This window comes from Anoplopoma fimbria, chromosome 21, assembly GCF_027596085.1.
Source record: "Anoplopoma fimbria isolate UVic2021 breed Golden Eagle Sablefish chromosome 21, Afim_UVic_2022, whole genome shotgun sequence".
NCBI lineage: Eukaryota > Metazoa > Chordata > Actinopteri > Perciformes > Anoplopomatidae > Anoplopoma > Anoplopoma fimbria.
The window spans coordinates 13,573,171-13,587,630 of NC_072469.1; the positions used below are offsets into that span (position 1 = coordinate 13,573,171).

The window sequence follows — 14,460 nt, forward strand, 5'->3', positions numbered from 1 at the left end:
CAGTGCTAATGACGTGTCCAGCTCAACAGAGGAACAGGCTCACACCGGATTTATCTCTCTTTTTATTTTTGGAATCTTAACAAAGATGGCGTATTATTGAAGTGAAAACCAGGTTTATGTGCGTACCAAACAAGTTGTTTTAAATGTTGTCATCAGAGAAATGAATACACACTTTTAGTTTCTGTTTTGCATTGATCACAGCTAGTTTCTGTGCAGATTTGGGTTAAAGATAACTTCCACAGATAAAAGTAATCCATTTCAGCAGACATGATGCTTTAAATTAGTGCTATAGTGAGTTATTATTCTAAAGTTGTTAAGAGAGCCAAATCATAAAAAGAATGCTCAAAATGAAAGCAACTTTTAGTCCCTTGTACAGGTCAAGCTCCAGAAACACTGGATCTTAATTCATGTTTTTGCTAGAAACATGTTTCAACAAGTAATCAGTCTAGATGCATATTCACTTATATCTGCGCAAAAAATGGATACACTCCAGACTTTGCCTGTTAATCTTAGACTACCCTTAGAGTGATAGTTTTGGATGTTTTGTATGAGGTACTTCTCCAGCACAGAAGCAAAGCAATGTACTGCTATAGTCGGGGACAGCAACAATTATTTAAGACGCCTAAAAGAAAAAATCTAAATCAGTTTAAGTGTACGCTATATACAGTACCAGTCAAAAGTTTGGACACACCTTCTCATTCAATGGTTTTTCTTTATTTTTATTTTTTTCTACATTGTAGATTAATATTCAAGACATCCAAACTATGAAGGAACACATATGGAATTATGTGGTAAACAAACAAATGCTTAACAAACCAGAATATGTTTTACATTTTAGATTCTTCAAAGTAGTTGAATGAGAAGGTGTGTTCAAACTTTTGACTGGTACTGTATAGTATATTTTAACTGCTTTACAGCACTTTCCAGCACTTTCCAGCGGGGAACTGAAACCGTTATCTATGCTCAATTCAAAGCCACAGACTCCTTTGACAAAAACAGGAATTGAACCTTGTCGTACACAGGAGTTCATTGTTTTAAAGGGTTAGCTCAGATTAACCTAAGTCTCACAATGACACAAACATACTGAGGCAGTAATAGACCGGCTACTCACTTGTTCTGCGTGGTAAAATTACTGTTTTTGTCAAAGGAGTCTTGTGGCTTTGAAGAGAGCATAGATAACGACTTCAGATCCCTATCCGATCAAAGTAAGTATTCTAAATATATAGTACACTCAAACCGGTATTAATTACTTAGGTGTCTAATATACATCCACAGCAGAACATTACTTTGTTGCCAGTCTGTTTCTCCGGTCTCCATCTACTGTAGTAATACACTGACTATGGAGAAGAACTTCATACAACCCCACTTCAAAACATCTAAACTATATCTTTAAACACAGATGAAAATGTCAACAGTGTGTTTAATGTTCTGTTCTGTTTATTCATGGACAAGTTTTGAATTGTTGAGCACACAATTTATAAATGTGTACCAACAGATTATTCTTTTCACAAATTTTTTCATTCTGCCTCATAAATGCTCGCATCTGTGAAAAACTATGGCCTCAGTTTGCACAGCAGGTTTCTCTCTGTAAAAACGTTTGAGTCACCAAGTCCCAACTGGTATCAACAACTGACTTAAAAGATCAGTGGAGTGTTCCTTTTAATTTATGGTTTCACATTTAGCTTTTATTATCCAATTTTTCCTTGCATTTGCTGTTTTATTACCAGTGTGCACCGTACGTCATGCACTCTCAATGACCTGAAACTCCCATCAAGTATAAATCTTATAATCTTAAAATAAGCATCCTCTCACAAACTTAACTTTCATAATTTATTTTGTCAATGTTAATAAACACTTTAAAACATGACACCAGGTTTAAAGACTGGGGTAAACATACAGGAGGCTAACTCTGTGGCGGTTTCATTGCAGTTCTCGTTCAAACTCTGGCGATTCACTTCGGACTCGCACAAGAGGAGAGTTCGTCTCTCTCTTTGCCGTGATAAAGTTGGTACCACACAGAGCCTCTCCTCTAATCAACAGACGATCCGTAATGATTCACAACCAGTGTGTCCTGTAGAATGCCTTGTTAAATAGCTGTGGAAATCTATGACAATCAAAGCCGTGTGTTGACTCAATCATCTGATAATCTTTGAGAAACAGGAAGGAGAGCAGCATCTTGATCTAAATCTCTAACTCTGAATTTACTTCCATCCAAAGTTCAAAACGCATGCTGTTTGCAAACCAAATCTTACCTTTCCTTCCTTCCATCCTTACCTTTTGATGCTAATGCTAACATCCAACACGATCTTGTGATTTACTCTCCAGGCTCCTGGTCCGTCCTCTCCTCCTCACTAACCTCAGACTTTGTCTCCATGTGTCTCGTAGTCCTCCCGGTAGTTCTTAGCGACTCATCATGTTGTGCCTCTTGTTGGTAGGAGTGTGCTCCGGCGCCCAAGCAGAGCTCTCCAGACTCTGACTCCTGCCCCTCATCTCCTAAGCACCCCTCGACCGTTAGTATCCCAGCTTGCATTGCATCGCACTTACCACCACCACCACCATCATCATCATCATCATTATCATCATCCAACTTTTCACCTGCATCCAAATATTAACACATCTTTCATTTAATTTGGTTCCTCTCATCTGCTGCATGCCACATCTAACTCCCCATCACATCTAACACCATGCACCACCATATGCAGAAATTCACTTTGCGGCGGTGTGATGGCGCCCTCCACTGGTGACATTTGGACATGACATCAAGTCCCATTTGCTTCTCAAGCTTCAGTGTGCGTGTGTTCGTATTCTCAGGGAATGTATTCTAGCAGCTTCTTACCTGCCTCTGTGTCTCCTCAGCCCTCGGAGAAGTGCGGAGTCCTCAACGTCACCAAAATCACAGAAAATGGAAAGAAAGTCAGGTGGGAATCTTTTAACGGCTCTGCCTGACACATACTTTATTCAAAATCCAGCTTTTGTGAGAGTCGTCTGAAATCGGACTCCCTTAATGTAATGTGTTTTATTGTGACCTACAGGAAGAACTGGACCTCCTCGTGGACAGTGCTGCAGGGTTCCTCCCTGCTCTTCGCGAAGGGCCAAGGGGGCAGCACCAGCTGGGTACGTTTCCCATCAGCCCCAGGAGGCTCATGTTCCTGTGACGTTTCTGAGTTTATTTTCTTTTTTAGCTTTTCTTGTTCATCTCTGTGTTACCTCTCTCTTCCTCATTTGCCACCTGTGCTGTGAAACGTGTCAGCCTCTGTTCATTGCTTCTCCTCCTCTCCTCTCCTCTCCTCCTGAAGTCTTACTACCGCAGCGGCTCCATCCCCGAGCTGCTCCTCACTCTCCTTAGCAACTGGAAGCGCTCGGTCAAGCCCCGTCCTGCTGTCTCCTATGTGAACTGTAGGCCTGTGCAGGCTGCCGCTGTATGTCACCTCTCTCTGCACGCGTGTGCTGCTCCTCCTGCCTGTCTTTCATTTATTTAATTCACACCTGCTTTAACTGACTGGCAATCACACTGGTGTTTCTGTGTATGCGTGTGTGTGTGTGAAGTTTTTACAAAAAGCTGCACTAATCCATACTTTTTATAATACAAAATTGATCAAAGACCATGACTTTTCAGTTCCCTACCTACCTCACTACCTGCTCATCACCAAACAGCAGACGGATAAAGTTTATTACGAGCTGATACAGTGAGCTGAGTGGAGCTTAGGCTAAGCTGAAGGAGCCCACAGTAGTTGGTAGAGACCAAATCGGAGCTATAAGGAGACTGAATACTGGACTTACTGCAGTGGAAACAAACACAATTCCAAATGCATGCTAATGTGGCTCTGTGTCTGCTGTGTGTGTAAAAAGGCAACAGCTAGCTAACATGTTCGCCTTAACAACTTTATAAGGTGATGATATATGTCAGTGTTTACAACTCGTTGTAGTTGCGCAACAAGTGGCGAGCAAATCTCTTAATGCAGGTTTACGTTGGATAAAGGATTAAATTAAGCTTTAAAATCCTTCGAAAGGTTCAAAGGTAGAAATATTTTCTTGATTTTCTTGAGGACAACGTCTATTTAGATTTCTTTAAAGCTCTGTGTGATAACCTGGAGGAATAGCAGCACACTGGTCTGAAGTCACTGCGATCATAATTGCACATAATGACATTAGACAATAACGATGGTGCTGAATCAATTATCGTTGTGTAGATTTAACTATGTTTATCACAAACATTCTTAATGTTCCGTGAGCCACGAAGACGATGCATAACACATTGTAGGATACAACACTGGCAAAAGTTACATTGAAAAAAGTGAAACTCACAGTCTTAAAAGTAATTGAAATGGCTTGAATTTGATGAATTATCAAGAATATAAGTAACATCTGTTGATTAATATGCACTTTATATAAGTAACAAACAACTAATGGTGTTTGTGTTTTTCTTGTAACAATACTAAAGATGTGAAGAGCTCCAAAACGGCATCCACAGTGTTTAGAAGTGTGACACCTGTTTTTGAAAACAAATTCACATCAAAAATAATTTCTTGTTTTAGCAAGAATACAAAAATCCCTCTGAAGCAACAAAGTGTCCCTGTCATATCATCTTTGTGTCAGACTCTCATACTGTTTTCGTTGATTCCAGAAGTTTGGGAGCAACCAGTCGAAGCCGGAGTTTACTGTCGATCTGCGAGGGGGGTCGGTGGACTGGGCCTCCAAGGACAAGTCCAGCAAGAAACACGTCATCGAGGTACTGAAAGACGGCACATCAAACCCCAGGCTTTGTGTTTTTAATGGTGTCAAAAGAGTAACGCTGACTTTTCCCTCCCTCAGCTGAAGACGCGTCAAGGAACAGAGCTGCTGATCCAGTCAGAGATCGACAGCGTCATCAACGACTGGTACCGGGCCCTCACAGAGACCATCAACACACATGTGAGGAGAATTGTTTATCTGCTCTCCCTCAGTTTAACCTCTTTATTCCTGCTGCAAGCTTGGTTGGGGTGAACCCATGGAGTTGTATAAGGTACTTCTCAAAAGTCAGTGTAGTACTAGTACTGGAGCAAAGTATTGTACTGCTGTGGATGTATTTAAGACATCTCAAAAAATACATCAGTTTAAATGACACTATATTTTAAATATTTTCACAGCGTTACCTTTGTATCAAGCAGCCCTTTCCAACAGGGAAGTGAAACTGTTGTCTGTGCTCTCTTCAAAGCCACAGGACTCCATTGACAAAAACAGTCATTTGACCTCACAGAACACGTGAGTTGCTGCTCTACCACTGTCTAGATCGGTTTGTGAATTTGTGTTATTGTGTAACTTTGTTGAAACCAAACTTACCCTCAAACACACAAAAGCCACACAATAACAGAAATTCACTTACCGATGGAGGCAGCAGTAGATTAGCAACTCCTTCTTTCCTATGAGGTTAAATTACTATTTTTGGCAATAGAGTCTGGTGGATTTGAAGAGACCAGATGGATAAAGTGGTGAAAATATAGCAAACAGATGAACTGATGATGATTATTTAGGGTGTCTGAAATACATCCATAGCAGTACATGGATTTATTTGCTCCAGTGCTTGTTCTTCTGTCTACTGTAGATAAAACGCTGACTATGGAGAAGAACTTCATACAACCATACTTCAAAAAAATCTAAACTGTTCCTTTGAAAAGTACATTTAGTCTTGAATCTGACTTGTCTCCTCTTATTCAGGCCTGGGAGTCAGATGAGGCCATCGAGGAGGACATGCCTGAGTCTCCAGGAGCTGAGAAACAGGACAGGGAGAAAGACCACCGGGACTCCAAGAAGAACAGAGGTGAGGCCGACAGAGGAAATATACTTTAATAGTTTATTGTTAATGTTTTAAGAAATTCACTCACGTCCTGCCTGTCTTCCTCAGTGATGAAGACCTCTGTGAGTATGGACTCATCAGACCAGAAGAAAACCCGGCTGAAGCTCAAGAAGTTCCTGACGCGTCGACCCACGTACCAGGCCGTCAGAGACAAGGGCTACATCAAAGGTATTCAGACAGAATACAACGACAGTTGTCTCCCATGTGTAGATATGTGTCACTGTTTTATCTTCCGCTGCACAGATGAAAAGTTAGAAATGAATGTGTGTGTGCTGGTTCACAGATCAGGTGTTCGGCTGCAGTCTGTCCAGTCTGTGCCAGCGGGAGACCACATCAATACCCAACTTTGTCACCATGTGTATCGACCATGTGGAGAACACAGGTATGAGCAACACCAAGGCCTGAAGTGTGTTGAAATGTTTTATTTGTCACGCCTTGATTACTTTCTGTAGAGCAGAGCTCCAGTTCTATCTTAGGGGTGGATATTAGTAAACACGCTGATTTAATGCATCACCATTTAAACACACATCGTCATTCATAACTCTGTGACATTGTGGTACTTTTGGCTGTCAGTTAGTTTTTAAGTTTCACTACAAATGCAGACCTAGATTTGTGTGGACATCATGCTCTTTCCGGTAACTTTGAACCAGTCATTGTCATGGTGAGAGACAGACAGACAGCAGATGACGGAGAGACAAATAAGAGAGAGCAACAGCAGATGGTTCAGAGATAAACAGTGCACATACGTCGATATTTCGTAGGTGCAGAAACAATACTTTAAATTTTGTGTTGTAAAACCCACAAATAACCTCGCCCATGAAGAAATTGTAGCTCAATATCCACTTACTGGCTCCTATCGGAGCTTTAATCACATCGCACAGTTTTCCTCAGTGTGTCTGTAGCAATAACTACAGACAGCCTCAAGATGTTTAGACATAATCGTCGTCGGCCCCAAACCCCTCACCAAAACCCACTCACAACCTCTGTCTCACTCTCCACACATCTGCAATCCCTGAGTTGTTCTTGACAGCGACCTCTCCTTAGAACACCTAAAAACAGTTTTTCCACCTAAAAAATATTGTTGGTATTATTAAAAAAGCATAGCTCATCTCATCACACTTCTCTCTTCTTATTTAGCTGGACATCCAGCTTGTCCAGGAAACATTGATTTCCTAGCTTCGTAAAACAAAATGTGTAAAAATAGATATGAATGTACTGATTTGATATTTATCATCAAAAAATAAATAATGCAACAGTAACTTGATAAGAATTCTTGAAAATTAGTGTAAACCATTTTCAATGCAGCATAACTTAAAAATGAATTCTAATACCATTATATAATGTATATAAACATAGAGATGAGTTGAATAGATCATTTTCACCGAAATGTAATACAGCTGTTTGAGTCAGGATCGGTTTTATATCTGTATCTGTCCGTCCCTATGCCGAAACTGTGATCCATGCCTTCCTCACAAAAAGAGAATTCAATCTGATGGCACATCATCCAGAGAAATATAACTGTTTTTACCTAATTTTGTGTGTAGTATATTTGTGGTTGTTTTTAACATTTTAACTCATGTAAAGTGTCTTTGAGTACTCTGAAAAGTGCTCTATCAATAGAATATATTATTATTATTATTATTGTTATTATTATTATTATTATTATTATTATTATTATTATTATTATTATTATTATTATATTGACTCAAACTGGATCCTGTTGAGCCTGGTCAGTGAGGGACTTCACTCACTGCTTTTGTCCCCCTTCCCCTCCTCTCATCCTCCCCCCTGCAGGTCTCAGTGTGGACGGCTTATACAGAGTTAGCGGTAACCTGGCGGTGATCCAGAAGCTCCGCTTTGCTGTGAACCACGGTAGGACTGCTGTCACCCACTGCTACGATCTGCAGGCTGACCACAAACATGCCTAAAACACTACTCCCTCACAGGGGGAAGATACAGTTCACATTTGTTGGTCACATACTGACCACTCACACTTTGTAACATCCTCTTTTCTCCGTCACCCGGTCTATTTGGGCTTCCCTCCTCCCTCCATCAGATGAGAAGGATCTGGATCTGAATGACAGCAAGTGGGAGGACATCCACGTCACCACTGGAGCTCTCAAGATGTTCTTCAGGGAGCTTCCTGAGCCCCTCTTCACGTACGGATCCTTTGAAGACTTCGTAGAGGCCATCAGTGAGTGACTCGATTCATTGTTTCAAAGGTCCACTATTGCAGCATTTTTTTCGTGTCCCTTATTTGGCCACAAGATGGAGCTCTGCACATGTGCATTCACCGACTGTCTGTTTTCTCTGCTGCAGAATGCTCAGACTACCATCAGAGACTGAACTCAATCAAAGACTTAATAAAGAAGTTGCCAAAACCCAACCACGACACAATGCAAGTCCTCTTCAAACACCTGCGGAGGTAAGAGAATGTGCAAAAACAGCTGACTCACTCTAATAGTAATCTAAACAATGAGTAAGAAAGCTTACCAACAATATGGTTATATCTCAGTTAAATATTTTCTTTGGAGGTAATAAAAGCATGAGAGACCTCTCACTGAGACTGATATTACTGACAGATTTGAAATTTACAAACTGTGATCATACCTTGTGATTTCCCTTAGGGCTGTTTATTGAACTTCTATATTTCTTAGGAAAAAGACTGAAATGTGTATTTATCAGTGCATTTTGAAAGTGAAATCTTAGGCTTGTTTATTTACTTCCTGATTCAAAACCCATATTTACCCTTTTTTACTAGATTTTATGCAGGCAAAGTTTCTTTTAACATATTCACTGACTTTGTGGCATATTTAATTAAATGACAAAGAAAAGGGTTCAAATATGGAACATTTTAAAATATCCTGAATTGGCACCAGATTTAAATGTCTCACTGTAGTTGCCAGGAGGCTATATCCATACACATGAATGTGTGCAAAGGCCTTCACTTCATGATATAGTATTAGATTAGTACATCCATATTATCACTAAATAAGAACCTGTTACTAAATATCCACCATCCAAATAGAATCAAAACCAAAGAACATATTAGCTGGTTTTTAAACTTGCGTTCATCTGTTTCATGTACACATGATGCAGGTTACATAAATCCTCTTTGAGTGTTCAGAACCTAAAGGAGACTGTTGGAGAACAAAAAGGAAGTTACTCTAAATAAAGGAATGGACTCATTTAAATTTATGCTGGAGTCATGCATGGTCTTCATTGGACAACGCGACTATTCTTCAATATGGTCAACTCACATTTTGAATTTGCCTCTGGGTGCCCTGGTCACCCATTGAAACCTGTCCGACTGTGGGGATTAACCCTTGAACCCTACACTTCCATGCACTCGGAGCATAAATGGCTCCCGTCTGTCTCTGTGTTTATCTTTCCTCAGACCGATCAGCCTGTATGGCAAACACAAAGCTCAGCTCCGGGTCCAACGTGTATTCTGAGCCCGCTGCAGCCAGCGGCAATATCATACGTTCTCAATGACATTTGCCTAGGTTTCCAATTTGCATTTATATGGCGCTGTGTTTGCTGTAATTCAGTACCTATGAAGTGCTGTTTCTTGAGGAAATTTATAGCGTGACATTCAGTGTATGGAGGTCTACGTGTATCAGCGGGCGGATTTTAATCTTCTTTTCTTTCTTTTTTTTCTCCCTTCCATGAATATGTTATTGTTTTGTGCATCTGCATGCAAGGATGTAGATTCTATTTAAAAAGGCTATTATGCTACAGCCTGCAGCGTTCGCTGGTGTTACAAAGTGTGTTTGTGTGTGTGTTGCGGGGCTCACCTCGATCTCGGGGCCCTAAAGATGTGTGTGAGGATTGGATTTTGTTTTTTTTCAGATGAAACCCAGAGGTGTCAAACTAACATAAGCTCACCTAAAGCCATTTTTGACACATTCATTACATTACATTACATTACAGTCATTTAGCAGACGCTTTTATCCAAAGCGACTTACAGGAAGTTCTGTAAGAAACTTTAAATCCGCCTAATGTTCTACTTCCCTCTCTCCCCCATCTCCCCCCTCAGGGTGATTGACCACGGGGAGGCCAACCGTATGACCACCCAGAGCGTGGCCATCGTGTTCGGACCCACGCTGCTGCGGCCCGAGACCGAGACGGGCAACATCGCGGTCCACATGGTCTACCAGAACCAGATAGTGGAGCTCATACTGCTCGAGTATGAGAGCATCTTCGGCAGGTAGAGGGGCCCGCTCACGACCGGACACCGGGCTTCTTTTCCTCCTCCTCCTCCTCCCCTCTTCCTTTTCTTTGACTGAACTGAACATTGCTGTGGACCAAGCAGTTGGGAGAAAGAATCGAATTTACCTTCATTGACAGTTTACAAAAAGTGTTGCACTTACAGAGGAGAAGAATTAACAAAAAAAATAAAAGGTGTACAGATTTGACCCCGCTTCTCCAGCTGCCGTCCCGTGCTGCGAGTAGCGGGGCCGGACGCACATGGACAGTGTTTCAGAGTGATGCCGTGGTGACGTGTGTACGTCCGTGTGATGTGGTGGATTCGAGTATTCAGGTGGTTTTCTTTTTTCACATACACTGGATCCCTTTGGCCAGTAATTGGAACGGCGGCCCCCTTCGCCTCCGAGGGGGGGGGGAGTGGCATTAATAGCCTAACCGGCGACATCATCACCTCGCTGAAGGACTGAGCAGAATCTCAACTGGAACGTTTTTTTCTGTGTCGTGGAGCTTTTTTCGTCTGTGATGTGGTTTCGGATCAGGTGGAACAAAAAATAAATAAAAATAATCAGTGTTACGTTAACGGACTGTCTTTATGGCACTTGGATGAACTGGAGTTACAGATCGTGTCCCTCAAACTTACCTTAGCGACATCATCACACACCCCCTTCCTCCCCCTCACTCACCCCCTTTCCCACCAGTGTTAACCATTAACCCTGTGACCTGAGCGCCCCGGGACTTGAACGTCGGAGGACAAAACCCCTCTGTTTGTTTGTTTGTATGTGTGTGTGTGAGTGAATTAACCTAAGTGGAACAAAAAAAAACCTGAGAAGCGTCCTCATCTTGCCACTTTGTACAAACTGCGTGTCGTGTAGTCTTACGTGCTTTGGTGAAGTTTCCCTTAAAGCTGCCGGGGGGGGTCATCGTCCGTGCTCCTTCATCACAGAGGTCCTGGTGTTACTGGAAAAACAACAAAGTGGATTTCTTGGGACTGCAACCACCATTATTTTTTTTTTTACATGAATCTGTCTCCGACTGTCGGCATGATGGCCCCTCTCTTCCTCGCCTAAGCTAATATTAAAGAGTATTCAGAGAGGAGAAAGGGTCCTGAGAATATATCAAAAGGTTGACGTATGGGAGTGTATGGGTGACAAAATGCAACAAAGAGCCTTTAAAAAAAACCTTTCAGAAGCTTATGTACAGTAACAGAAACTAGTTGTTCAAAATGTGTTGTAGTGACTGAGGTATGTATGCTTTGATGGTGAACTAGTGAAAGATGATTTTGACTTTGTAAATTTGAATTCCAACATGACACACAGGTGGAAAAAAAACAAACCAACACGTGATGGACTGTTACTTTTGTTTGAAGGTGTATCTGGAGTGTTTGCGCATGGTCAGCTGCACATTCTGAATGTAATTTTCAGGCTAACTGCTGTTTGTGAAACTGCTATGTCTAATAAAAAGAGACAAACTATATGATTCAGAGCCCTGAAGTGTGAACTCTCTGAGAGAACGTGGAGTTAAAAGGGCCGCGGTGAAACGGAGGCGATAAAGAAAGAGAGGTGAGTCTGCTGTTTAACCTTCAATCAACTAAAGCTTCACCTTTCCCTCGGCTTTAATTACTGAATTGAATTAATCTACTCAACGCCGATATCCCGGTTATTGAATTGAGTGATTAAGCTTTCACGTCTCAATCAATTATATTCCTACCTGTTAATTATGAAATGAACCGCAGTATATTTCTGGAGATTTCTCAAATGCAGCTCAGCCTCTGCTCCGCCCGGCTTCCATTACTCTGATTTCTCCGTTTTTTGAAGGCATTTCTTGTCATTACTCCGCGGGTCAAACCTGGCTGCAGACCTGAAGGCTGTGGATTAATTGATGTCTAATTAGGTAATTGCCACGGTGCCAGTTTTGATTAAGAAGCGCGAGGCGGAGCGAGTGCTGAGCAAAGCTGCTTGCTCACAGGCAGCACTTAGCGAAAAGCCTCCATTTGGCTTTCCTCTTTTTTTCTTTCTACTGCAGGTTGTGTTTGTGTGTTGGGATCTGATGTTCGCTCTGCTTTAGCATCACCTAGCATCTGAAGAATGACAGTCCCATATGGAAGCCCTTTTGTACCCTAAAACAACATGGAAAAAATGCTCACATTAGGACAATGTCAGAAGAAATGACATTTTTAATGGATTTAGTCAAAATATGGGACATAAATTCATTATTATAAGGGACCCTAACTGATGTATGAACCGTGGATTTGAACCCATTAGGGTCCCGAGTTGAACCGGTAAACCCCTCTACACTCTAAATCAAACCAATGAGATCAATAGTCAAAATTGAGAGAAAATTTTATTATGTCAGTTATTCAGAGTTTTAACATTGTCTCTACATTGTTATGTGTTTAATTTTGACTATCCTTCCATCTCATAATTTAATTATGATTATGATTATGATTTTTTGCTCCTACACACATCACACACAAAAAACGAATTTAACTGAACTCAGAAAATGAATTTTTACCTGATGAATATCTAGGGGTATGTAAAGGGTATCGGTAGTGTGCAGGGTTTTCTATTGTACACACACAAGACTCTACGGTTTGCTTGTCTCATAATTACACTTAAAAGTCAAGATTCTTTACTTAAAAACTCAAAATATTGACTAAGTATCTCACAAAATTCTCTTCTCATGAGTATTTTGCTTTTGTCATTCCTAACCTTTCTACCATTTCCTTTCATTTTTCTTGGCATTAAGAGGCTTCCATAGACTCTCTGAGGTCCCAGAAGTCTTCATCCAATCCCCAGGTTTGTTTCATGTGTGTTTACCACCACATGTGCCCTCCACCCTCCTCCGATCACAGTCCTCTTTGAAGTCACACTGAACCCCCTCCGTTCTCCTGCCTATGTGTTCGTTTACAGCAACAGGTTTGACTGTGAGGCTGTACCTCAGCTCCGGCTCTGTTTTGATAGGGCGGACCACCTTGGATTTCAACAAACTTGTCGGAGGTAGGCAGCACTGAATCATGTGCCCCGTTGGAAACCACAGGCCGTTAAAACTGAGACGCAGAGAGGAGGGCCCCCACTATTTCCAAATGAGAAAACAATTAGATCATTTCTATAATTCATGGGTGCGACCACAGCTCGGGCCCTGGGAGGCTCTGAGTGTTTGAAGTGCTCCATATGCTCACGGTGGTTTCCAGGCCTGATCTGCTCAGTGCTGGCCCAGCCTGCTCCGTGGAGGCTGAGGTGTGGGCAGGTAATGTGAACAAGCCATTATGGAGCATTAAAGATTTATGGGTCTTCAGTGCTCCCCCCTGCTTCATTTGCAGGTGGGCTGTCTGCAAAGTGGCTGGATGGGGAACAAAATGGTTGGGAGAGGTTTTGCCACTCTTGTAAAGACCCCTGTACTTACCCACTGCTTTTTACTCATAGCTCAGTGCTGCTAATCCAAGAGTGGTGCTAAAAGTTTGTGATGAAACTGTATTTTGGAAGACTAAGAATTAGCAATTAAGGAATCAAACGAACTTGTTCGCAGTAACGGAGCAACTAGCCTTCATTCGGAGTCAAGTTCCATTTCCACCTGATGGATGTAAATCAAATAATAATTCTCCTCTTAGCTCTGTTTTTGGTCTCCACCAACTCCTGGCTCTTTAGCTGCTAAATGCTCCACTATGTTCACCAGCTAATAGCTAACTTTTTTTTTAAAGAAATGTGCTTTTTCATGCTGAGCAGGTAGCAGTTTATCTGAGCTTTTTTTGGGCCACCACTGCAAACAAGTTTGATTAGAGTGGTGAGACTGATCCAAAAGGTTGTTAAACCAAAACGATTAGCCAAAACGATGCTAAAACAGTCTGTGTAGCTAAAGGGAACTGCAGAATTGGATTATAATTTGTCAATACAAGTGATACCGTTCACATTATACATTGTCATTTTATCCATTGTTAGCATAAAATATTGATTAGTGCAGCTTTAAACATAAACCAAGTTTCTCTGTTTACATTTTTAAATACAGGCATTAAAACCTGACGATGCCAAATTATCTAGCATTTGTCTGAGATGCTAAAAAAGCATTTGCTCTGTGATATATTTTATTTGACACGTTTACAGCTTTGGCAGCCCAACATACATATTTAACACCTAGAGCCTCTGTCGTTACCCCCACCCAGCTTCCAATCCAAACAAACTGGTCTGATAGGACCGATGTTCCTCTGGCTCCTGTGGATCCACCTCACTACTGTAAGGCCTTTTGCTACACTGCTGCTACAGCACTGACCTTCTGTTCTTGGCCTCGGATGGCAACGGCCCCACGGTGAACCCCCCCCCTTTACGCTGAGCGAGGCCCCGCGTGGCTCAGCTGAGTCACTGGGGGTCAGGATGTGAGTCTGGTTACGTATGCTGTTACATTACATTACAGTCATTTAGCAGACG

The 14,460-nt window shown here is 41.7% G+C and overlaps 1 protein-coding gene across 5 annotated transcripts in view; it reads left to right on the forward strand.

The window, feature by feature from the left end:
* arhgap12b (Rho GTPase activating protein 12b) overlaps positions 1 to 11,505 on the forward strand; it is a 56,374-nt gene extending 44,869 nt beyond the window's left edge. Inside the window, exons 7-18 of one of the 5 annotated variants that reach the window (XM_054623064.1) lie at positions 1,930 to 2,004; positions 2,857 to 2,918; positions 3,033 to 3,114; positions 4,625 to 4,729; positions 4,813 to 4,911; positions 5,695 to 5,797; positions 5,882 to 6,001; positions 6,117 to 6,215; positions 7,628 to 7,705; positions 7,890 to 8,027; positions 8,153 to 8,258; positions 9,873 to 11,505. In XM_054623064.1, coding sequence (XP_054479039.1) covers positions 1,930 to 2,004; positions 2,857 to 2,918; positions 3,033 to 3,114; positions 4,625 to 4,729; positions 4,813 to 4,911; positions 5,695 to 5,797; positions 5,882 to 6,001; positions 6,117 to 6,215; positions 7,628 to 7,705; positions 7,890 to 8,027; positions 8,153 to 8,258; positions 9,873 to 10,047 — 1,242 coding nt within the window. In that variant the 3' untranslated portion in view covers positions 10,048 to 11,505. Of the gene's footprint in view, positions 1 to 1,929; positions 2,005 to 2,435; positions 2,511 to 2,856; positions 2,919 to 3,032; positions 3,115 to 4,624; positions 4,730 to 4,812; positions 4,912 to 5,694; positions 5,798 to 5,881; positions 6,002 to 6,116; positions 6,216 to 7,627; positions 7,706 to 7,889; positions 8,028 to 8,152; positions 8,259 to 9,872 lie in introns of all 5 variants that reach the window. The other 4 variants (XM_054623063.1, XM_054623065.1, XM_054623066.1 and 1 more) reach the window with 4 other exon arrangements.
* Positions 11,506 to 14,460: the final 2,955 nt, after the last annotated feature.